Source organism: Camelus ferus, chromosome 3, assembly GCF_009834535.1.
Source record: "Camelus ferus isolate YT-003-E chromosome 3, BCGSAC_Cfer_1.0, whole genome shotgun sequence".
Classification (NCBI taxonomy): Eukaryota; Metazoa; Chordata; class Mammalia; order Artiodactyla; family Camelidae; genus Camelus; species Camelus ferus.
The window spans coordinates 87,790,362-87,811,613 of record NC_045698.1 but is presented as its reverse complement, the minus strand read 5'-3'; the positions used below and the strand labels follow the sequence as shown (position 1 = coordinate 87,811,613).

At 46.4% G+C, this 21,252-nt stretch overlaps 1 protein-coding gene across 2 annotated transcripts in view; it reads left to right on the top strand.

The window, feature by feature from the left end:
- The window catches only part of MARCHF3 (membrane associated ring-CH-type finger 3), a 130,308-nt gene extending 118,164 nt beyond the window's left edge, over positions 1-12,144 (top strand). For both annotated transcript variants that reach the window (XM_006191455.3, XM_032476632.1), the window contains 2 exons: positions 5,006-5,215; positions 11,213-12,144. In XM_006191455.3, the coding sequence (XP_006191517.1) occupies positions 5,006-5,215; positions 11,213-11,371 (369 nt within the window). In that variant the 3' untranslated portion in view covers positions 11,372-12,144. The remainder of the gene's footprint in view (positions 1-5,005; positions 5,216-11,212) is intronic.
- The last annotated feature ends 9,108 nt before the right edge of the window (positions 12,145-21,252 follow it).

Below are 21,252 nucleotides of genomic sequence, written 5' to 3'. Positions count from 1 at the left end.
TAAGGTACAGTCCTCCTCCTCCCCCTCCTTCACCCCCCACTTTTTTTTTTTTTTAACTAAGAGTAATGATATAATAGAGCAGTTAGGAGCACAGTCTTCGGAGCTAAGCTACACGGATCAAAGCCAAGGCCAAACTTCCACAAGTGATTTAACTTCTTTGTGCCTCAGTTTCCCTGTCTATAAAATGGTGGCGATGATAATAGTACCTCTTTCAAAGATTATTGATGAGTAGATCAGTAACCACATGCAGTAGATAAGATGGAGCTAAGCATAGTGTAAGGTCCGAGCAAACATAAGCTGCTGTCATTCATTCACCCGTGTCAGCGCTGACCGTGCTAGGGGCCAGTGATACAAAGATAAAGGCACTGCAGGTCAAGGGGGAAGATGGACCTGCAGACACAGCTGCTGTTCCACTTCAGCCCGCGCTTTTCTGAATGTTTGGGACGTAAGGACGCTACTGCGGAGTAGGTATAGTATTCCATGTGTGACAAGAACTGGTAAGGGAGGCGGAAAGCACACAAGAGCAAGGATGGAACTGAACAACAACTGAGACCAGCCGTTTGTCTATGATGAATTAAGTTAAAATGCATGATAATGAAGCTGAGATTAAACACCCAGAAACTGGACCTCACTGTGATTTAGGAAAGGAATTTACACAGAACAGAACAGCAGCCTAATATTTTATAAAATTACCATGATAACATCCTGGCCAGTTAACCATTCAGTTTCCTGATGTACCAATAAAACAGCAGGACTTACCATACCCCACCTAGCTGAAAATTTGCAAAACATCTAGTGTGTGCCTGTGCAGGCCCCCCGCCCCACACACAAATGCCATTTGGTGCAGAAAGAAAATGTAAGTATGGAAAGCATGGAACAGAGAAGTGAGGCTGGTTCGCATCTCACCTCTCATACCCACTTGCTATCTACCCTTAGGTGAGTTACTAAACTCCACTCCCCAGTATCTGCATCTGTAAAACAGGGGTAAGGCAGCACCTGCCTCACAGGGTTACAGTGAAGATTCAATGAGACATTGTACAATAAACTCCAAGTTTCTAGCTCTGGCTTGCCACAGCCTCAGCTCAGTATAGTTTATTTTATTGCTGTAGTTTGCTACACACTAGCTGGACACCTCCCTCCCCCAACTCCCTCCTCTCTCCCTCCTTCTTTCTGTCTGGATGTTTTGTACATAATTAATAGCTACATATGTATTTACAGAGGCAATCCATGTTCACTTTAGAAAAACAAGAAAATACATACGAAAAGGAAAAAATTAAAGACCGTTCTGATTCCACCACCGAGAGTAATGACTATTTTGCTATATACCCTCTGGCCTCGTCTGTGTAAATCCACAGCATCTGTGCAAATGTAAATGACCATGTGTATACAAATACATCCCTACAGACAGGGTCATACTGTTCATTCTGTCTAGCAGAACTCTTTCCTGCTCAGCAGTGTATCATGTCAGTAAATATAAAATGTACATTATCATCTGAAATGACTTTATGGTAGTTTGTTTTAATAAAATGTACATTATCATTTGAAATTACCTTATGATAGTTTGTTTTAACTAAATTCCATAACGTATTTAGACAACCCCCTATTGCTGGAAATTTGAGGTGAAATCTACTTGTTTTCTGTTAGAAACTCCGTGTATATAAATATCCTACATCAACCTACGTGGCTACGTTGGCAGAGGTCCTTCCCAAGGCACAGGGCAATTTTTTTCTCAGCACCAGATATTGCCCCATCTTATTCATGGCACCTGATTTGTGTAAGAGATAAACAATACTTAGCATTCTGAAGAAGTCACAGATTTTAACATCATAGAACCTGTTTGAAGAACTTCATACCTAAATATGAATATGACCCAGCAGCAAACAACCCAAAGAATAAACTGAGCCAAAAAAGTATGTGTAGTGTTAATAAGGTGTGGAATCCAGGTATTGTGTGATCACAGACGTGTGAAATGGCCTGGAAGTTTTTGAGGAATACAGAAGATCAAAGAACAATTAGAAAAGAGGAAACTAGGGAACACGCTTAGTAATTTCTGGTTTGCCCCTGCAATTTAGTTCACATCAGACAGCTCAGTAGGGATCCGTCTTTCCCTCCTTCCATTCCTGAGTCTTTCATGGAGAAATGTTAGGGGCCATGTAGATATATAAAATGCTAAGTTTATTTTTTTTTTAAGAGGCTTTTCTTTGTTCCTTTTATTTATTTTTATTTTTTAATTTTTCATTCTTATTTTTTATTGAAGTGTAGTTGATTTACAATTAGTTTCATGTGTACAGCAAAGTGATAGTTATACATATACATATGTGTATATATATATATATATATATATGCATATATTTTTGGATTCTTTTCCACTACAGCTCATTATGAGAAATTGAATATAGTTCCCTGTGCTATACAGTAGGTCCTTGTTGTTTATCTGTTTTATATATAGTAATGTATATCTGTTAATCCCTAACTCCTAATCTGTCCCTCGGGCATGCTAAGCATGTGCTCTGCACTGAGCTATTATCCTCCCCCTGCTAAGTTAGTTTTAATAAAATGTATTCAGAATTCTCAAGGGACAGAAACCGAGGTCAGCTTGTCATTGCACATCTGTCGCGTATTAACTGAGAACCTACTGTGTTCCACCAAGTCGGGGCACAGGAAAAGTGGGTCAGGCTCCCAGATCTGCTTCCAGGGAGAATCTAACCTGCCAGGGGAGTCGGGGTGCTGCAAGGTCCGCACCCTTATTTAAGAATCTGGGTTTCTGAATTCTTGCAATTTTAGTTTTCAAATACTTTACTGCTAGGACATCTGAACAAGAGAGAGCCCGAGCCTCTTCTCAGTGTCACTTGGTTTATCTGCTGAGCCTCTGTAAAGTTAGGATAAAAATGCCTGGTTTCTACTCTCTGTTTCTTGGCGAAATTAAGCAAGAAAATGTTAATTAGTAAGAGCTCTTTGAATCTCTTTGAAGCTGCTGAGATGTCTGACATAGCGTGACTACACGTAGCAGGGTTAATATTGTTTGCACTTGATCGTTCTGGTATTTATATTAAAGTTTTATAATACTGTGTTTAACATTCATGGGCTGGTTGACTTCCCATTATTTATTTTTCAATATTTGTTCGGGTCCATTTTTGAGCTGGGTTGACTTCTTTCAGCATCGCAGCCCATTTTTAAGGTGGGCTATCATTGGAAAGTGGTATGTTAGGGTTCCAGGTCATTTACTATTTGCCTCAGGCGCGCAGTCAAGGAAGGGCACCTCCCAGAAAACCGTCTTCTGTGCCTCTGACCTCCCATCCCTTGTGCTCGCTCCTGAAGGCTTTGGCTGGCCCTTGCACAGCTGCTTCCTCAGCTGGCTCGCCCTCTTTGCATCTCTTCTGTCTCTTGTGCCTGACCTTGAGCATGGCCTTCAGTCTCTCTCCAGTCAGTTCCACCTACTCTTGTCCACCATGTCATGGCCCCTTCCCTCCCACAATAGTTTTGTGGGAATTGCTACTCTGGCCCCTCAGGGCATCTGCCCAGCAGCCCATAGCGCTCCCACTTGGGGACAAGCACACAGCACCGCCAGTCCCCAGGATGAAATGGAAGACGGCCAACCAGTGTCTCTCCCACCTCACCCCATCACCTGTGTGTGACCTCATTCTTTCCCTGGGCTCCTTGGCCTCTGTCATTATTACATGGGATAGTGAGAAGAGAATACCAAATTATTTGGGCGCACGTTTCTGCTGTAATCCAAGAAAACAGCACCAGACCTCATTACCAGTAAGCACTGACACCAATATGTAAGCATGACGTCTCCTGGCTCACGCAAAACATTTCAGCAGACGTTCAGCAATTCCCCAAGTGGGAGGACAACAACCTGTTCCCTGTCCTGCAGGAATTCTCATCTCTAGTCTCTCAAAAAGCACAACGTTTTTCCCACCTTTCTGGGAGCTGGTTCAGTCGAGATGGCAGCACAATTAAGATGTCAGAGTCACTTCCAAGTAGGAGGTTCAGGGCCCTAAAACATAAGGGAGGGAGCATTACAGAGTTCATGGAGGGTGCGGGCAAGACGACTGTCAGGCTCAACGACTGACTCACAAGACCCAGCAAAGCTCTTACACTCATGGTTAGCGATTATTACAAAAAGGGATACCAGTTAAAAGCAACAGAGGGAAGAGGGGCATTGGACAACGTCCAGGAGAAACTAGCCACAAGCTCCCAGATGTGCCCTCCCAATAAAGCCACACAGATGTGCTTGCTTTTTCCAGCAACAATCTGTGACATCTGTCAAGCTGATCAATCAGGGACACTCACCCGAGCCTTGGTGTCCAGGGATGACTGGGGTCAGTCACATAGGCATTCGTACCACGTGACTGACCTCAGCTACTCAGGCCCCAGCCCTGAGAGCAAACCGAGGCGTTCTGCGTAAATCACACTGTTGGCATAAACTAGCTGCTGACGCTGGTACCACGTGCCCAAGGCCTCGGGCATGCAGAAGACGCTTACCAGGCAGACTGTTACAAGGACTCAGAGCTCATCTCTTAGAAGCTCATCTTAAAAACAGGGCTTTCTTGGGAATGTGCTGGATTTGCGCACCCGGGCCTGCTGAGCTAACCTGTCCCCGCACACATCCCCAGGGTCAAGGCACTGGAAGGCTCTGGCCATGGGACAGCTCTTCCTGCACCTGAGCTGTCACCTTCCAAAAATAACATCGTCTCTGCCCGCCACACAGGGTCACTGTGGTTCGCAATAATAACCACCGAACTCTTTTCAAAACCAGCAGGCCATCTACAGCAAGGATGCTTTTATTATTTTTTATTGTTATTATTATCATCATAAACACTATTATTTAGGGGTTAGGACATGGGAATGACGCCTTAATACTTCCTTGTGATCTCAGAACAGGGCAGAAGCACCTTTTTCCAGATTCTGAAGACAAAGACAACCTCAGAGTAGCATGTCCCCACACCTCCCTGGCATTTAACCTTGTCCTTTCTTTCCTCTCTCTCCCTTCCCCTGGCAGTGGCTCAGAAACCCAGGCCCCCAGCACGAGAAGCGGACTCTGTTCGGAGACATGGTGTGCTTCCTGTTTATAACTCCGCTGGCCACCATCTCGGGCTGGCTCTGCCTGCGGGGCGCCGTGGACCACCTGCACTTTAGCAGTCGGCTCGAAGCCGTCGGACTGATTGCACTCACTGTTGCACTCTTCACTATTTACCTCTTTTGGACACTAGTAAGTATGGCCCAGGGCCCGGGGGTTCAGGGTAGCTGGAGCGGCAGCCCCACGGCCTGCACAGCCGCCCCTCTTGTCTGTAGCACATCTCACCTGCCCGGTAGCAGACAGACCTGCAGATGCTGGCAAGAGTGTGTGGTTTGGTTTACTACTGCCTGTGAGTGTGAGAGTGTATGTGTGCACGTGCGTGTGCGCGTGTGTACTGCTGGGAAGAGCACATGAAGTTCATTAAAGACATACACCCTGGACGCCCCTCTCCTCTACTAGCCTGGGACTCCATCTGTTAGGGGCCCTGGCGATTCCTTTCTCTCATTTACACTCCTCACTTTTGCTGGGATCGGAGGGTGTGACAAATGATGTGCTTGGCCCCCGTGGCTGTCACTGCCTGCACGGATCACGAATCCTCCTGCTGGTCATTTCCCTCTTTCGTCCCGACCCTGCACCAAGTCTTTGTTGGACGTGGAGCTTCACTTCACCTGCTGATTATTCTGCGTTGGGATATTGACTGCACTGCCCATAAAAACACTCATTTATCTAGCTGAGAAGCTGCCACCAAAGAAAAACCGTTTCCCAATAAGTCCTCCTGCTGTATATGAGGAAAATGTTAAACACCTCTGGGGTTTTTTGTGTATAACTTCAAGACTGCTCGGGCACCAGTTAGCAGCACCCACAAAGTGCAGCATTTGCTCTCTCCTGGTGTCGCCCTTTGAGACCTGCAGGGAGGAACGTCGCTGCCCTCTAGAATGTTTTCAGACGCCGGGCCCCTGCTTCCTGGCATGACTCTTGTGGCTGCTCATCTCTAATCTGAGCACGTTCCATTGTTATTCAATAGGCATTTCCTGTCTAGACTGTACATTCCCATATCCCACAGCACGGTGTCTGCACGTGGAAGCTTCCAGTGCTCACACTTGCTCCCTTGCTCTGTCTCCCAAACCCTATGCCAACAGCTGCCATTCCTGCCACGCTGAGCACAACCCCCTGCTCATCTCATCTCCCTCTCCTTCATCTCTGTGCCTCCTCTCAGGTCAGAGTGTTCAGACCGTAAGTGGGGGGACACACTTCAATCTCCGTAAGAGGGGCGTGACTTGAGCCTTGGTAAATAAGGAGCATTCCAATGTTTGCAAATTTTATCTGAGTCCTTTGATTAATTTAGACATTCTGTCCACAGCCTAATGAAGCCCCCAAGCAAAGCTATTATTGCCTCCTTTAAACATCTATGCTTCCAAAGTGTGTCCTGATTCATTGTGAATCAAGCAACGAGGCTGACTCAGAAGTCACAAGAACACTGTGATGGGAAGAGGGTTATAAATAAGAAATTAAATTGTGTGTTTACCACTGTCTAACTCCTTGTCAGCTGCACCTCCTTGGGAAAGTCATTTCGCTTCTCTGAGCCTCAGTGTCCTCATCTGTAAAGTGGGGATGATAGTAATATCCATCCTACCAATGTCCCCTGGCCTTAAGACACTTAAGTGAAAGCGTACATGGAAGGCACTTTGGAAAATCTTAAGTCTAAGTTTTTACCATTTTATTTTTAGAGGTTTGCTAGTCTATGATTTTTCTTAAAAGAGTTCCTAAGATGAAGGATGGGTGGAGATGAAGGCTTAAATGCTGGACTTTCAAACCAACTTAAAGCCTTTTTGAAAACCTGCTTTGTAAAGTATACACTTACTTAACAAGAAAGAAGAAAAGAGGTGGGTAGGCAGAAGGAAGAAAAGGAAAAAAGAGATTACCTAGAGGAAAATGGATGTGATCCTGTTTCATCTCTCATCTCAGGTGAAAGGAAGGTTTGGATTCAGAAGGCACCTGGAATGGCTCTTTCAGGGGACTGTTAACATACTTCATTCCCAAAATGTTTCCAAGAGGCAGTGGTGCTGGTAAAAAACACGTGCATTCAGAATCCAAAGGCTCTGTATTTAAAGCCAAGATTTAGCATCCTCATAGCTGTGTAACTTCAAACGGGTACCTAACCTCTCTGGTCATCCTTCTCCTTATGCAAAAATTTGAGGAAACGATTGCTAACCCCTGAGTCAATGGTCTATCGTGGGGCTGAGGTGGGATAACTTGAACAGACATCAGAGCACCCAGCACAGGCACGGGTTTTCTTCCTCTGGCTGCTGTGCCCTGCCCCTCGCAATGCCCGCCAGCCCTCTCTGTAAAATGCAGAGCAGCTGGAGGGAAAGAAAGGCGTCTCTCTCCTTTGGTGTGAAAAACACAGAGCGGCCTCAGCTCAGCAATAGGTTATTGAATCTAGACTAACGCCTTCCCAGATAAATGCTGTACTGAGCGGCCCTGGCAAGAGCCGTAATTCAGAAGCTGACGGCACTTGGAAACTGCCCTCCGGCAGAAACCCATTGTAAACAAGCTGTCAAGCTTAAGGAGAATATGCTGTGAAATGTCTCAGATAAACAAACACAGTGTCAGTCCAGCCCTGCTCCTTGGAGGAGCCTTCCTGGAAGGGGCTCGCTGGGTGCTGTCAAGTGGGACGCGCACCCGCGCTGCTGGCCTGGAGCTGCCTTTGGAGCTCCTCGCCTCCACCGGGGCCCAGGCTTGATGCAAACTCAGGGGAACCTTCTGGAACCTGCTGTGCAGAAACACAAGTGTCTGAGACCCAGGAGGCCAAGGCCAAGGCCTCGGCCACTTCCAGCCTGAGAGTTCAGGGGAGAGGTGCCCCAGAAGCATCACTTTTCACATCACAGACCATTTGAAGTTCACGAACAGACAGAGGAGAGTTAGATGAGAACTGAGTCCCAATAAAGCATTTAGAAAGTGCCCACAGTGGGACTCGCATTAGCCTAGTGTCACGGTGCCCACAAGCAGTGACCCACAGGAGGTCCTGCCATCCCCCGCATCGCCGAAACAGCCAGTGCCCAGAACAGAAGCCTGTTAAATCACAGAACGAAATGAATGATCAGCTCCTCTGGCTGACTCCCAGTCCCATGGGGTAATCATTCAAACTCTCTTTACGAAGGGGGAAGCTCCAATAGAACAAGGCTCACTGCGAGGATGGCGTAGACACACCCTGAGGGTGTTGAGTGTAAGCCCATGTGACTGATTTACTCCCACACAGCCCTCTTCTCCTCCACGGTGCAATCACAGATTGCTGAGCGGGGCCACTTTTGGGAAGACAACTTTCAAAGCCCTGGCCCCCCAGTACGCTTCGGTCGCACCATAAACTCTCAAGAGAAAGGGCAGAATCAAAATACATAATGAGAAGATTTCCCAAAGCCTGACGTGACTTGACAGCAAACCTTGGGCCACAGCCTGTCACCTCAGGGAGAGGTGGATGCTAACATACTCTGGCCCACTTTGTGCCATGCACGTGACCACAACTCTGTACAGACCTTGCCCGTGATGAGAGGTTAATAAATATCCTTTAGATGAAGAAATGAAGACAATTCAAGAAACCCATCCCATACGGCGTGTTAGTTTTAGAAGTGTGGACCTGTGCTTTCTTCCTCCTCTCTCCTTAAAACCTCAGAAATTTAAGAATTCCTAAATGAAGTTCCCAATGTTACTATTGCCATAGCTTCTTTGTGGTGTATGTTTTTAATTTCTTCCTCACTGCCTCTTTATTTCTCTAAATCAAATTTCCTTTATTTCTCTTCTGTTCCACTGGGGGAAGGAGTGGCTTGGAGCTCCGAGGCTGGAGCCAGGCTTACCCAGGGCGATTGCAAACCCATTGTCCTTCTGCACTGCACCTACCTTCCTTTATATTCCCCGATGCAGCGTCATCTTCCTGTGATGCTTTCTTCTTACTGATTGAATTTGCCTGCACAACGTGGTGGTGAACAGCAGTTAAGACAGATTAATGCGCAGCAAGATTTCGTTCGTTTGTCGGAACAAGCAGGCCGATTTTTGTACTTCCCAGCCAGGGAACCAGGAGACCTGCTAAGTTGTCGACTCCCCGCGTTCCTTGAAGCCGAGCTTCTCCCTCCCGCTTGAGTGTACATGCGAATCACCTGGGGATCTTGTTAAAATGCACGCTCTGATCCCGTAGATCTGGGCGGAGCCCACGATTCCGACATTCTAACAAGCTCCCAGGTGGTGCAGCCTCCACGGCCACACTGAGAGCAAGACTTCAAAAAGGATACAGCCCAACCTGTCTTCCCTCCCCTTCTCTCCCCCCAGTTCCCAGTATCTAGGAAGGAGCGCCATGAAATCACCTTGTTTTCCATACTCGGCACTAACACGTGACAGTGACTGTGCTAAGTGCTTTTTGTGCATGATCTCTGCCATCATTATTCACATTTTACAAACGAGGAAACTGAGACTTGGAGGCGGCAAACCACCCTCCCAAAGTCACGGAGCCGCTAAGAGGAGGACGCGGCTTCAGCCAGGTGTGCCTGCCCGGAGCCCGTGGGCTGCTCCCTGCGTGGTGGTTCCGCTTACTAACCGAGCATGCGCAGCTCTTCAACATCCCGGGCGCAAGGGCTTTGGATTTCAAACCCAGCTTTCCTGGAATATTTCCAGATACCAGACTTCTCGCACTGCCACAGCTCTTCATGAGTGCTTGTCTGTGTCCTACCTCTTCCCTGCGCTCAGCCCTGAGCAGCACGCTTTCCAGCCTGCCTCTAACATTCACGAGTATCACCAAGCAGCAGCAGGACATAATAGGTACAAGAGAATCAAGCTTAAAAAAAGAAAAGAAAAGGGAAAAACCTCGGATCCACTTTGGCATGTTCAGAGCCTTTTGGAGAAAAGCACATCTGTGTGAGTTTAAAAGCTTGTGTTTTCATACTCAAATCTCTCTGGCACTCGGCCTGTGGCATCTGCTTTCTAGCCTCAGAAATTTAAGTGAGTGGCCTTGGATTCCATGATCCTGCCATAAAGATGAACAAGCCCTTTCTGATCAAGGGCCTGCATTCCCCTCTACTTCTGGAAACACTGAGCTCAAACCATTGGGTCAGCCCACTCTTAGGCCAGTGTGGACCCTGTACTAGGGTCAACGTGACCCACCCACGTCAGATGGTTAAACAGCCCATTATGGGATAATTTGTCACCCTAAGGTCATGGGCACCTTCCTCCCCAGCACTCACCCAGTCATCTGGCTGCACTAGAACTGCAGTCCATTTTTAAAGGCAGTTTGTACATCTTCACAAGTTAAAGCTCTGAATTTCCTGGGCAGTGCATCAATGAGTTGTGGCAGTGTTCTCAAAAAAAAAAAAAAAAGAAAGAAAGAAAGAAAGAAAAAACCCACAGATGTAAGCATCTCGTTCCAGTATACTTACACAAGAAGCAAGCAATCTGGGGACACAGTTATGTCACAACTGATGATGAATCTACTGCTCGTACTGTTGTGAATTATGTAAGTGAGGCCTGAGTCTAAAGCAGCGTTGCAATTAGAAAGCACAGGATATTTTATTCACTCGTCCACTCACTCAGCAAACTTAACTGAGCAACTTCCTAAGTGCCAGACTCTGTGATAGGTGCAGGGCACACAAAGATGAATATAACATAAGCCCTGCCCTCAAGATGCTCCTGGTTCAGGGAGAGAGAGGAGCAAATGAAGTGACGTACAGGGCTCTGATGCCAAGCTGTGGTATGCACAGGTGCTGCAGCTCAGGAAGAACTCATCGGGGAGCTGGTGCCCCTGCCGAGGCTCCCCCACTGGAAGCCATGCAAGGCTGGAGCTGGAGGCAATGGGGATCGACCACAGGGACTACCAAGTACAGTTGTGCAGGTTGTGCATGGCACAATTGGAAAGGTGCCCTTCCTATCACAGTCCGTGTGAATAGGGTCCTTTGAGTTGTGCAGTGTCCAACCTGCAGAGCAGTGCATGAAGCCCCAGCAACCTTCTATTTAACATCAGAGAGAAATCTGACGATGAGAAAGGAATGTTGCCCAGCCCCTCAACTTCCTGCTACGGCAGTTTCTCCAGGGGCTCTCGCCCCACGGTGCTGCTGTTTGGAGCTGTTTTAAATGACGTTTGTTGCTTGGAGTGATTATTACCTTCCGCTTACCTGAAACCTTCCCTTATTTTTCCTCTCCTAACCCCAGGTGTCCTTTAGGTACCACTGTCGATTGTACAACGAATGGCGTCGGACCAATCAGAGGGTGATTCTCCTCATTCCAAAGTCTGTCAACATACCTTCCAACCAGCAGTCCTTGCTGGGCCTCCACTCTGTCAAGAGGAACTCAAAGGAGACAATTGTTTGACATCTGTGTGGTTGGTTGGTTGATTCGTTGTTTGGGGTTTGGAAGTTTCTGCACTGGGGCTCTGCGCTGAGCCATCCCCAAACCCGTCCTCAAGCCCGTGGGTCGAAGAACATCCAGAGCCATGTTATCCCATCGCCCTGAGCAACGGACTCCACCTGAAGGACGCAAATGCTGTTTGACTTCAAATGATGGATGCTGCAATCATATATTTGCTAAGCTGCCAAACATGTCTATTTAGCAGATACTGTATGGAATTTTCTCAACACCTCTTTAACACATGAGGAAGGTTGTCCTGCTAAAGATGCAATTCTTCCTTTTTTATTACTATTTCAAATATATATATATATATATATATATATATAAAATTTAGATAATAATCAAAATTGAAAAGCCAGTGTTAAAAGTGGTTTCATGGTTTGGATGCGTTTTGTTTGGGCTCGTTGGTTGCTTCCCAGTTTCTACTGTAGATTCTTTGGGTCATTTGATAGCTTGAGTGGTCTTTTCCATGTCCCTTACTCAAGAGGACAGCAGAACAACTGCAGAACAAGTCATATTTGAAGGATGTTTTGTACTAAACTTCATTTAATTATTCAGTTTTTAAAGGAAAAAAAAAAGCATAGCAACTCTCCTCACAGTGAGATGTTTATTTAAATTTCATTAAGGGGGAAAAAACTTATGGTGAGAAGCACGCTCCTTTCAACCTGTTTGGTACTGACAGCTGATAGAAGCTATTTTCTAATAATAAATATCCAGTGTGTGAAAGACAAACTGCACTGATTGCAATACTTTTTTTTTTTATCGTAAAACCTGTGAAGTTGCCCAAAGTAGATTTGAAGAGGGGGAGGAGGAAAATGTTGGTGTTCTTACTCCCATTTCATTTAGTGTATGTCTTAACTCTGCATTCGCAATGACTCGGAGGATCATTAGACATTTCTAGGAAACCCTGGACCTGTTTTGCATATCAATTAGCATTCCCATTGCTCTGTTGAATTTCTAGCTTGACAGGTAGATGTGGCCAAAAAAAAAAAAGCCTGTCCTAGGAGTCTAAGACCCCTTTGTCTGATGTTCAAGAAAAAGAGCCCCATGCAGTGCCTTCCCCCAACCATGAGCTAATTCTGTCACAGGCTGAAATAGGCTTTTTCTGAGGGCTCCGTGTCCTTCTTCTATCCATCGCCGTGGAAAAGATCTAGACTGCACCCTGCACTTGTGTGCCCACTGGAGCCAGAGAACAGATGTGTCATCTAAGGAGAGCACTCGCTCGGGCCAGCACTCAGTCTCCCCTCCACCCACCCACCCACTCACCCTGGAGAGAAGGCGGAGCCCAGCTTTGAGGAGTGCTCAAAATATGGATTTCTAGAACGTGACCCATATCGCGACTATCACTCCAGCGTCTGCCTTATGCTCCGGAAAGTGCAAAGGAACAGGCAGTGAGGAGGGTAATGATTTTTGTCTGCAGATTGATCAAGCCGATGCAGGTGTCACCTTTGTCTGCCGAGCCCTCCATTCAGACTACTCCCCGTGCTGCCTGGGGAGGGAAACAGCTGTACTGCTCTCCGCTGCAAAACTCAGATGTGCTTTATGGCTTGTGACAATAGATTTCCTCCCCACCACGCTTCACTTCGACACTTCAATTCCAGTAATATACGCCTCAGCCCTTCTGTTTACTCGGCCCTGCTCACCCCTCTGGGCTGTCATTAACTGCACGACCATCAACCGTTTCTTAATTGACCTTTTTAAAATGCTGGACACCACTGGCTGCACGCAGCTGTCACACATTAAATTTCCAGAGCCAAGAGTCCAACTTGGTAGCTTATGAATTGCAGCCCTGTAATATAGTTGATAAGCGACGCCCACCCAGCCTTGGTCCCTGAGCTGTCAGGTTAACTGGTGACACCTCTCAACTGAATGGCGCAAACACTTGTGAGAAGTCCATGCCCTTTCTCCTCCCTGCTTTTTCCCTGAATTAAGGAAGCAGCGGATTCCCAGGATCATTTCCTGTTGAGGTTGGCTGCAGAGAATTCCTGCTGTCTTGGTCCACGAGATAAGATATAATAAAGCAAAATATCAAAGGCAGACAGGTCCCTGGCAGCTTGCAGGGGCTCCTGCGCTGGGCAGGTTGGTGCCTGGGCCACGCCTATTTCCCCAATACAGGCACCCTGGGAAATTAAGCAGAGTCTACATGCGAGCAGTAGGCTGCTTGCGGGGTGGTGGGCAGGTCACCCTGGCCAAGGGAGGCATCATCGCTGCCCTGCCCAGTCTCTCCTTCTGAGAGACTGATCTCCATCAGCACCAGGGCCCATCTAGGATTCTGAAAGTTCTTGGAGGACACTTCATGCCCTCTTGGCTGTTGTTCAAGGCGGGAGAGTCCAGGGAACTGCAGCATAACACAAGGCACCAGCCAAGGGGGCAGAGGTAGCAGGGGCCTCGGCCCAGGCTCTGGCCCGTCTCCTAGCCCCGCTGCATCTGTCTGAAGGTGGGCGCGAAGGCCCTGCCCGGGTGACCGGGTGACCGGAGGCCCTGCTGGCCTTGTACTCTCTCTCCCTTCACTTCTTTTTGAAAGATCCAGAGTGAAAGAGGAAAAGGAAGGAGGAGGGGCAGGCAAAGGATCCTGCTGGTTCACTGCTTCCCTCCCGCCCCCTTACGCAGTCCTCTCTCCAGGCTTCTTGCCATATCCTATCCGGACCATTTCCCGTGAGAACATCAGATGGAGACAAACACATGTCACAGAGAAGCCAGCGGGGAAAGCAGCGACAGAAACAAGTCCGGGGCGCTCTCGCCTGCGCACGTGCATGTTTCTGCTTGTTCTCATCCAGGGAAGGACAGGAACATGGAGCATTCCTACAAATTCTCCAGCTCCTCAGAGAACTGAGCAGAAGCCCAGGAGGGCTATACAACCCACCTAAGGGAAAATAAATGGCATGACTTGAAAGCTCCAGGTCTTTGTCTTTCGTGTCCAGGTCTCCCTCCCCGTGCCCCATGTGTCCGGAACTGCCACGTGCAGATGGGCGGTACAGCCAGTCAGTTCATTGTCAGGGAAAGTAACTCACCTAGGAACACGGAGAAGCCAAAGGAGAAACTGGAAGTGAAACAATGGCCTGGCTGCTTGCACTGGGGCCAGCAGCAGCTGGAAGCGCCCCTTCCTCCCCAGTCCTCTCTGTTTCCCTCTTGGCACCATCCTGGCTACCTGTACATCAGCTGCGGAGCTGGCAGCCCTAGTGCAGGATAAGAATTATAGGTCGTGATCCTGAAGCTTTAAGTGGGATGGGAAGTGGGCCAGCAGGTGGGGACAGGGTTCAGGATTATTTTAGGTCGAGAGATTGGGACGAGGATGGACCTGGCTGGACGCTGTCCCTCCCGCCAAGAATGTGAACCATCTCGCAAGTGGCCAGCCAGAGGCTTTGTGCCTCAAAGGCTGTAGTCATGAGAAACCAGCTCTAGATAGCAATGCACGGACAACTGCAGACCCTCTCCAAAAAGGGTCAGCTTTGCAGAAATACACAGTCTGTTATGCCCCACCATCCACCTTCCCTGACCTTACAAAAGTCTCAGTGTCTTAGAGTTGGCCTTGGGAACTGCTGCCTTTCCCTGGCTTCCTGTTGGGACAGAGTGGGAGAGAACCAGCTGTGAGTCAGGCTACCTTGGTTTGACTCTAGCCCTGCAGCGTCCCAGCTGCAGCTGTGCACTAGTGACCCCACCCATGTAAGCCTCAGTTTCTGCCTCTGTAAAACAGGGATAAGACCTACCTTGGACAGTCCTTGTAAGGTTGGTAAGGCTCAGCTCTCAGTAGGCAGTTCATGAATGAACGGTGGTGCCCTTTCCTCCCCTGTTGCTCACTGTTTCTAACATCTGGGTGATTGCCTGAGTTTTGACAAACAACTTTGATCAATGATTTGAAGGACCATAAAGTTTTAAATTTCAAAATCTCTCTTCAAAAAGAAGAGGGATTAATTTTAAATAATCAACACATAGTTATTGAGCACACTGTGTTTGGAAGTAAAAAGAACTGTGAGAGATCTTTCTGGAGGTTGAAATTACTGACTTGATTGAGATTTTTGAATTACATGTGAATTTCAATTATTTTGCATTTCCTGATACTGGAGCCTAGGGCTAATTGAGAATTCATCACAGATAAAAAATGTGCTAGTTCTGGATCTGGTACTGCCGAGGAAAACAAATATAGCCCCTCAGCTGTCTGTGTTCCCAGAAATGAGGGACTCGTGAGTCACTGGGCTCATATATCTAGTGCCTTCTTAGAGGCTCTGAATTCCGTGCACAAAGACAGCAGGAGATGGGCTCAGGGAGCTCTGCTTCGTTCTGAGAAACTCTCCTTTCTGGACACACTTTTCACCTACTGGGGCCATAGTTACCCCATCAAGGAAATGAGTAAATGGACTTCTCAGAGTTTTTATCTTATTTGTGGGCACCAGGTGCAAAGAACTGAGTTAATCATATATTTTAGTCCATGACACAATTTCTATCACCAGCAGCCTATACAGGTCCCTCTTGTTTTATTCCACAAATGTGTGGACAGGACCAAGCATGTCCCTCAAGCCATGCACTATTCAGCACTTTGAAAATCACCCCCTTTTAATCCTTATAGCGACCTCATCCACTGTTACCTAACACATTACCCCCAAATACAGTGATCTCAAACAAACAAAAAAACCCATTCTGTTGCACCTCACTGTTCCACAGGTTGGCTAGGGCTCAGCTGGGCACCTGTAGGCAGTCCCCCTTCTGGTCACACTTGGGTGTTTCAGTCAGATGGCCCAGTGCTTCTCCTGTGGCCTTTCTCTCCACATGGCATCTCAGCTTATGGGCCCCTGTCCTTCCCGAGACAGGGCTCAGGACGCCAAGAAGGAAGACGCCTCTGTCCCGCTTCCTGCCTGAGCTTGGAAGTCCTGCAGCTTTACTTCCTCTAATCCTATTGCTGGAAGCAGTCACAGGTCTCTCCTCTTGGAGGAAGCAGCTCCTTGCACATGCAGGGAAGGACAGAATTATTTGGGGCCATCCTTGGGGTTAGCTATCAGACCCTTATTACAGATGGAGAAGCTTAACCAGAGGGGTTATTTGCCCAAGGAAACAGCTAGTAAGGGGGAGAGCTGGAATTCAGACCCAGGCTCTGGAGTTCATGCTCTTAACCACTGTGCTCTTATGCCACTCAGCTTCTACCACACTAGTATTTATTTGTTCATTTTCAGCCAGTTTGACAATATAAACCTAAGTCTTATTGCTTATATCTGTTCACATTTACACGTCTCTATTTTTTGTAGTGGCTTGGCCATCTTTTCCTTTTTCGTCTCCCTTGTCAGGTTGATGTGCTGATGTGCTGTATGTTCAGCTTTCTCTTAATTTCGCCTATGTATACTTTGTTGAACTGAAATTCTTAACTTTGACATAGTGGAAACTGGTATTTTTTTTCCCATGTGTTTTGTACTGGGGTCATCTTATTTACATTTTTGCAGTCCTTTCTCATTCCAAAGTCACAAAGATAGTCTCCCATATTTTCTTCCTTTAGCTTTATGGTTTTATGTATCACCTTTAGGCATTCAGTCTATCTGGAGTTCACCTCTGCAGACTATATAAGGATCCAACTTTATCTCCCCAAGGAAGGCTGTGTGCCATCGCTATCTAATAAGCACTCTCTCCTTTCTTCATTCACTTGTGGTGCCACCTGGAGCCATATCCAGTTCCATATAATCATGATCATGGCTTCAACCCACTTGTCTGTTCCCTGTGTTACCTGGTTTTCTTACTATGGCTTCATGACATGCCTCATTATCCAGTGGAGTAAGCAACTCCTCCCCAACCCCCTTCACTCTACCATTTTTCAAAATTGACTTAGTTATTTGTGGACAAACTTTTTATTCTCGTGTATAAACTTTAGAATAGTTTTGTTAAGTCATTTTAAAAGCCTTGATGGAATTTTGATTGTAACTGTAGTGAATTTATACATTAATTTCATGAAAATGAATGTCTTTACAATTTTTAGCCAATCCCATATTAACGATCATAGCGTAACACCATTTATTCAGCTGTTCTTTGTATCTTGAAACAGAACCTTGATAGTTACCAGTGAAATTCTTGTGCATCCTTTGTTAATTTATAAATAATTTATAGTTGTGTTGCTATTGTGAAATAAATGATTTTCTGTTCTATTTTCTAGTTGGTTAGTGGTGGTGTAGAGGAACTCTTGCCATCCTTTGCTGAACTCTGTATTTTGGTTCTCGCAGTCAGTTGATCCCCTTCTAAGCCGGCTCATTCCTGTCTTAGTGCAGTGGCCAGGCCCACCAGGACTGTCCATTGCAGGTGGGTGTGCTGGTTTCCCAGTCTGAAAGACTGTTCCCAGTGTCTCCACCATTGCTATTTGCTATACATTTTCCTTACATAACTTTTTGAGCTTATTCTGTTTCCCTCCTATTTCTAGTACTCAGTGAGTTTTTACATCATTATTTTAAATAACATTGAATTAGCAATAATAATTAAATATGATTAACAATATACCATTGAGCAGTTTGTGTGACTTTCTACTCTATAATCCACAATAGTAACACTATCGTTGAACCATCCTTTCAGTCCTGGATAAACCTTACCTAATATTTTCTATATCTCACTCTGCATCTGTTAGAAACTAAGAGTTCGCACCAACACTACCATTTGCAGTCCAGTATCAGAGTTCAATCTAGTTTTTTCCATTTCCATATTTACAGCTCCCTTTCCTACCGTGAGAATCCTGTTTTCATTGTCCTTATTCACCTACTTAATCAGCCGCTCTGCCAGTAACCAATCTCTCGCCTCTACAGCCATGCCCTCCCCGGGGTAGATGTCCCTGTCACCGTCCTCGGGTGCTGACACCCCGTGGCAGGTCCCCGCCAGGCTCTGGAGCAGCCAATGGCTGTTTCTCACCTTCATTCCCTTATTCTTTGGTGCTTTATTTTCATCCTTTTATTCTTTTGTCTAACCAACCTGAATTAATGTACTTCTTTAGCCTTTCTGAAAAAAGTTAGAACTTTCATCTTCTCTTTCTTTCTTTCATCCTCTTTTGTCCTGTTTTCTTTGATTTTTAGCCTTATCCTTCTTACTGCTTTCCCGGTTTGTTTTTTTCTAAAAATCTCTCTTATTTCAGCCTTTGTTTTTGGATGAATGATTTAAAGCTATACATTTTCCTCTAAGCATTTCTTCATCTCCCACAATTTTTGAAAATTTTAATGTTTAAATTTTAGGTCTAAGTACTTTTAATTTCCCTTATGCTCCTTTCTTTAATCCGAGAGTCATTTCATAGTGAGTTACTTAACTTTTAGCAAATGAGCAGGGCTGGCGAGTGTTATTCTCTTGTTTCATATTTGTGATTATTACTTTATGGTCAAAGAACTATGGCCTTGATTTGATTCTTTGAAATTATGGCACTTTGTGTGGTTTAATACAGGGTTGATTTTTACAAGTATATATACATATATGCATGTATGAATAAATAAGCTACAGCTTATCAATTGTGTAGTTCATATCTTCCTATCTTTTGCTTTTTTTCATGTTTGATCTGTCAGTTTCTGAGGGAGTATACAATTTCTGATGACGATTTATTTTTTTCTCTCCCTTTAGCCTTACTGGTAGCGGCTTTATGTGTCTGAGGCAACATAAATAAATCTTTATCATTATATCTCTTGATATGTTGTTTCTCTTACCAAAATATAATATTCTGCTTATCCACTTGATGTTTTAAAATTCTTTGTCTGAATTAATGTTAAACACTTTTGTATCCTTTTATGACTCCTGTAGACAGACAGCTCATTGCTAAATATTCTCTTTAAAATTCAATCTGAAAATCTCTTTGTTCAGTTTAATCCATTTACATTTGTTGTACTATTATGTTGGGTCTTAATTCTACCATCTTACCTCATGTTTCACTTTTTTTCCCCTGTGATCTCATATTCTCTTGGGGATCTCGACTCCCTTGGCCAGTTATGTACTCACAATGGGGGGTAACTCAATCCCCAGTGGGTCAGCAGAGAGGGTGGGCCACACACCTGGGGAGGAGACACATCTAGGTGCTGCCAATTTGGACTCACTCTCCACTTGCCACACCTCAGCAAGTGACTCGGCCCCTCAGGGATCATCCTCACTCTATCCTCATCACATTTTCTAAGTCCCATCCGCCTGGATTGCAATCAGCTTTCCTTTGAAACACAGAGGGCTAGAGGGGGAAACTGTGCGGCTGGCGTATCTGCCTGCACATATATTAATGCACCTACCTGAGTGTGGGTGAACGCAGCCCTAGCGGTACCCCCACTGACCTGCTGGCACCGCTCTTCTGTTTTCTGGGATGTGATGAAGCAGGCGGTGATCCAAAGGTACTATCAGGAGAGAGCAAGGACACACCTCCTCAACTCTGTCCCTCAAGTTTGCCCCTCCTCCCACCCATCCCTCTTCCTCCCACACCTTCTGCAGCCCAAGAGTTGCTTTTTTTTCCCCTCTCATATCCAGGGTTGATTGTAGGGGTGGGGAAGTGAAGGGGGCCAAGACTCAGGGGAAGTTTGCCATAGAATCTGCCATCAGCACTTCTCAAAAAGCCCTTCTTGGAGCCCTGAGTTGCTGCAGGGGACTGAGTATGGGAAGAGCCCTGTAACCTTGGCTCTGGTGCCCCAGCCCCATCCAACCACTTTACTTCTGCTTCGTATGGTGAGGATTGGGGCCAGTCAGATTTCACTCATAGGAAAATTAGTGTTGAAGCTTCTTAGGTTCGTTTTTAATTCTAAAATTCTGTGTAAACTCATCTAGCTCCCTGGCTCTTGGGGACCCTGGGTTTGTAAAGGGCAATGAAGTGCTTGGCAGATCTGTGTTGCGTGGGCCTGTCCTGTATGAAAACAACCGACCACTCGTCTCCCTCCCCTCCCCGTCTCCTCCCAGTTCACAGCAGGGAGGCCTCTGTGTCTTTCAACCCAGAACCACATTTTGTTCTCAGATAAGGCTTAAAGGCTGCTGACGTGAGGATTTTTTTTTTTTTAATCTATCTGGAGATTTGTGGGAGAAATGTCTGAGAGCAGACGGGAGGGAGACTGTGCGGAACACCCATCCCAGACCTGTGTGGAGGCCCCTCAAGGCCAGGGAGGCAGCGGGCAAGCCAGCAATGAGGATGCCCCCTACAATGGCCAAGGGGCATTACTTTTACAGCATAACAACTAGAACTATGTTTCCTGCCCTTTAAACAGGAAGCTCAGACTGGCTTTGTGGAAATTTGCAAATGACTTTCCTAACACACATGGAAGTACTCCTACAGAGCTCAAAAATGTCACTGGCTTTTCTCCATCATTTACCTCCCTCATACCTGTCCATGCCTAGTAAATGCTGGGCCAACCATCTTTGATGTCTCCCACTCAGCAGCTGAGGGAGCCAGATGGCTGGGTGACACCCACGGGACACCACTTGGAGCTTACCCTCTACCGGGCCTCTCAGCAGTGAGGGGCTATGGGCAACCCAGCCCCGGACCCTGGAGATGGTTAAGGGGAGTCTAGGGGAAGCGATCTAAGACACCATCATCTGGGTATTAGTAGATCTAGTCTGCAGTCTGTGTGAGGGCACAGGACCCAGGCCTCATGGGCAACATCTTACAACAAAATTAGCAATCCTGAGTTAGAAGGTGTGTGTGTGAGAACCTCCCCAAAGGCATGCACCATTCTGGAATGAGTGGGCAGCTCTGAATCAACAGGCTATGGAGCAGGGCAGAATCTTTATGTGGCCTCGGCCTGAACCTCCCCTCTCAGAAGCCAGTGCTAGCAGGCAAGGTGAGAGAAAAGAATCTATCGGTTGTGAGTAAATTTGCTTCATCCCAGAGGCGGAGGAATTCAACTCAGGCAGTGTATGCAAAGGTTAAGGGACTTGCAAAC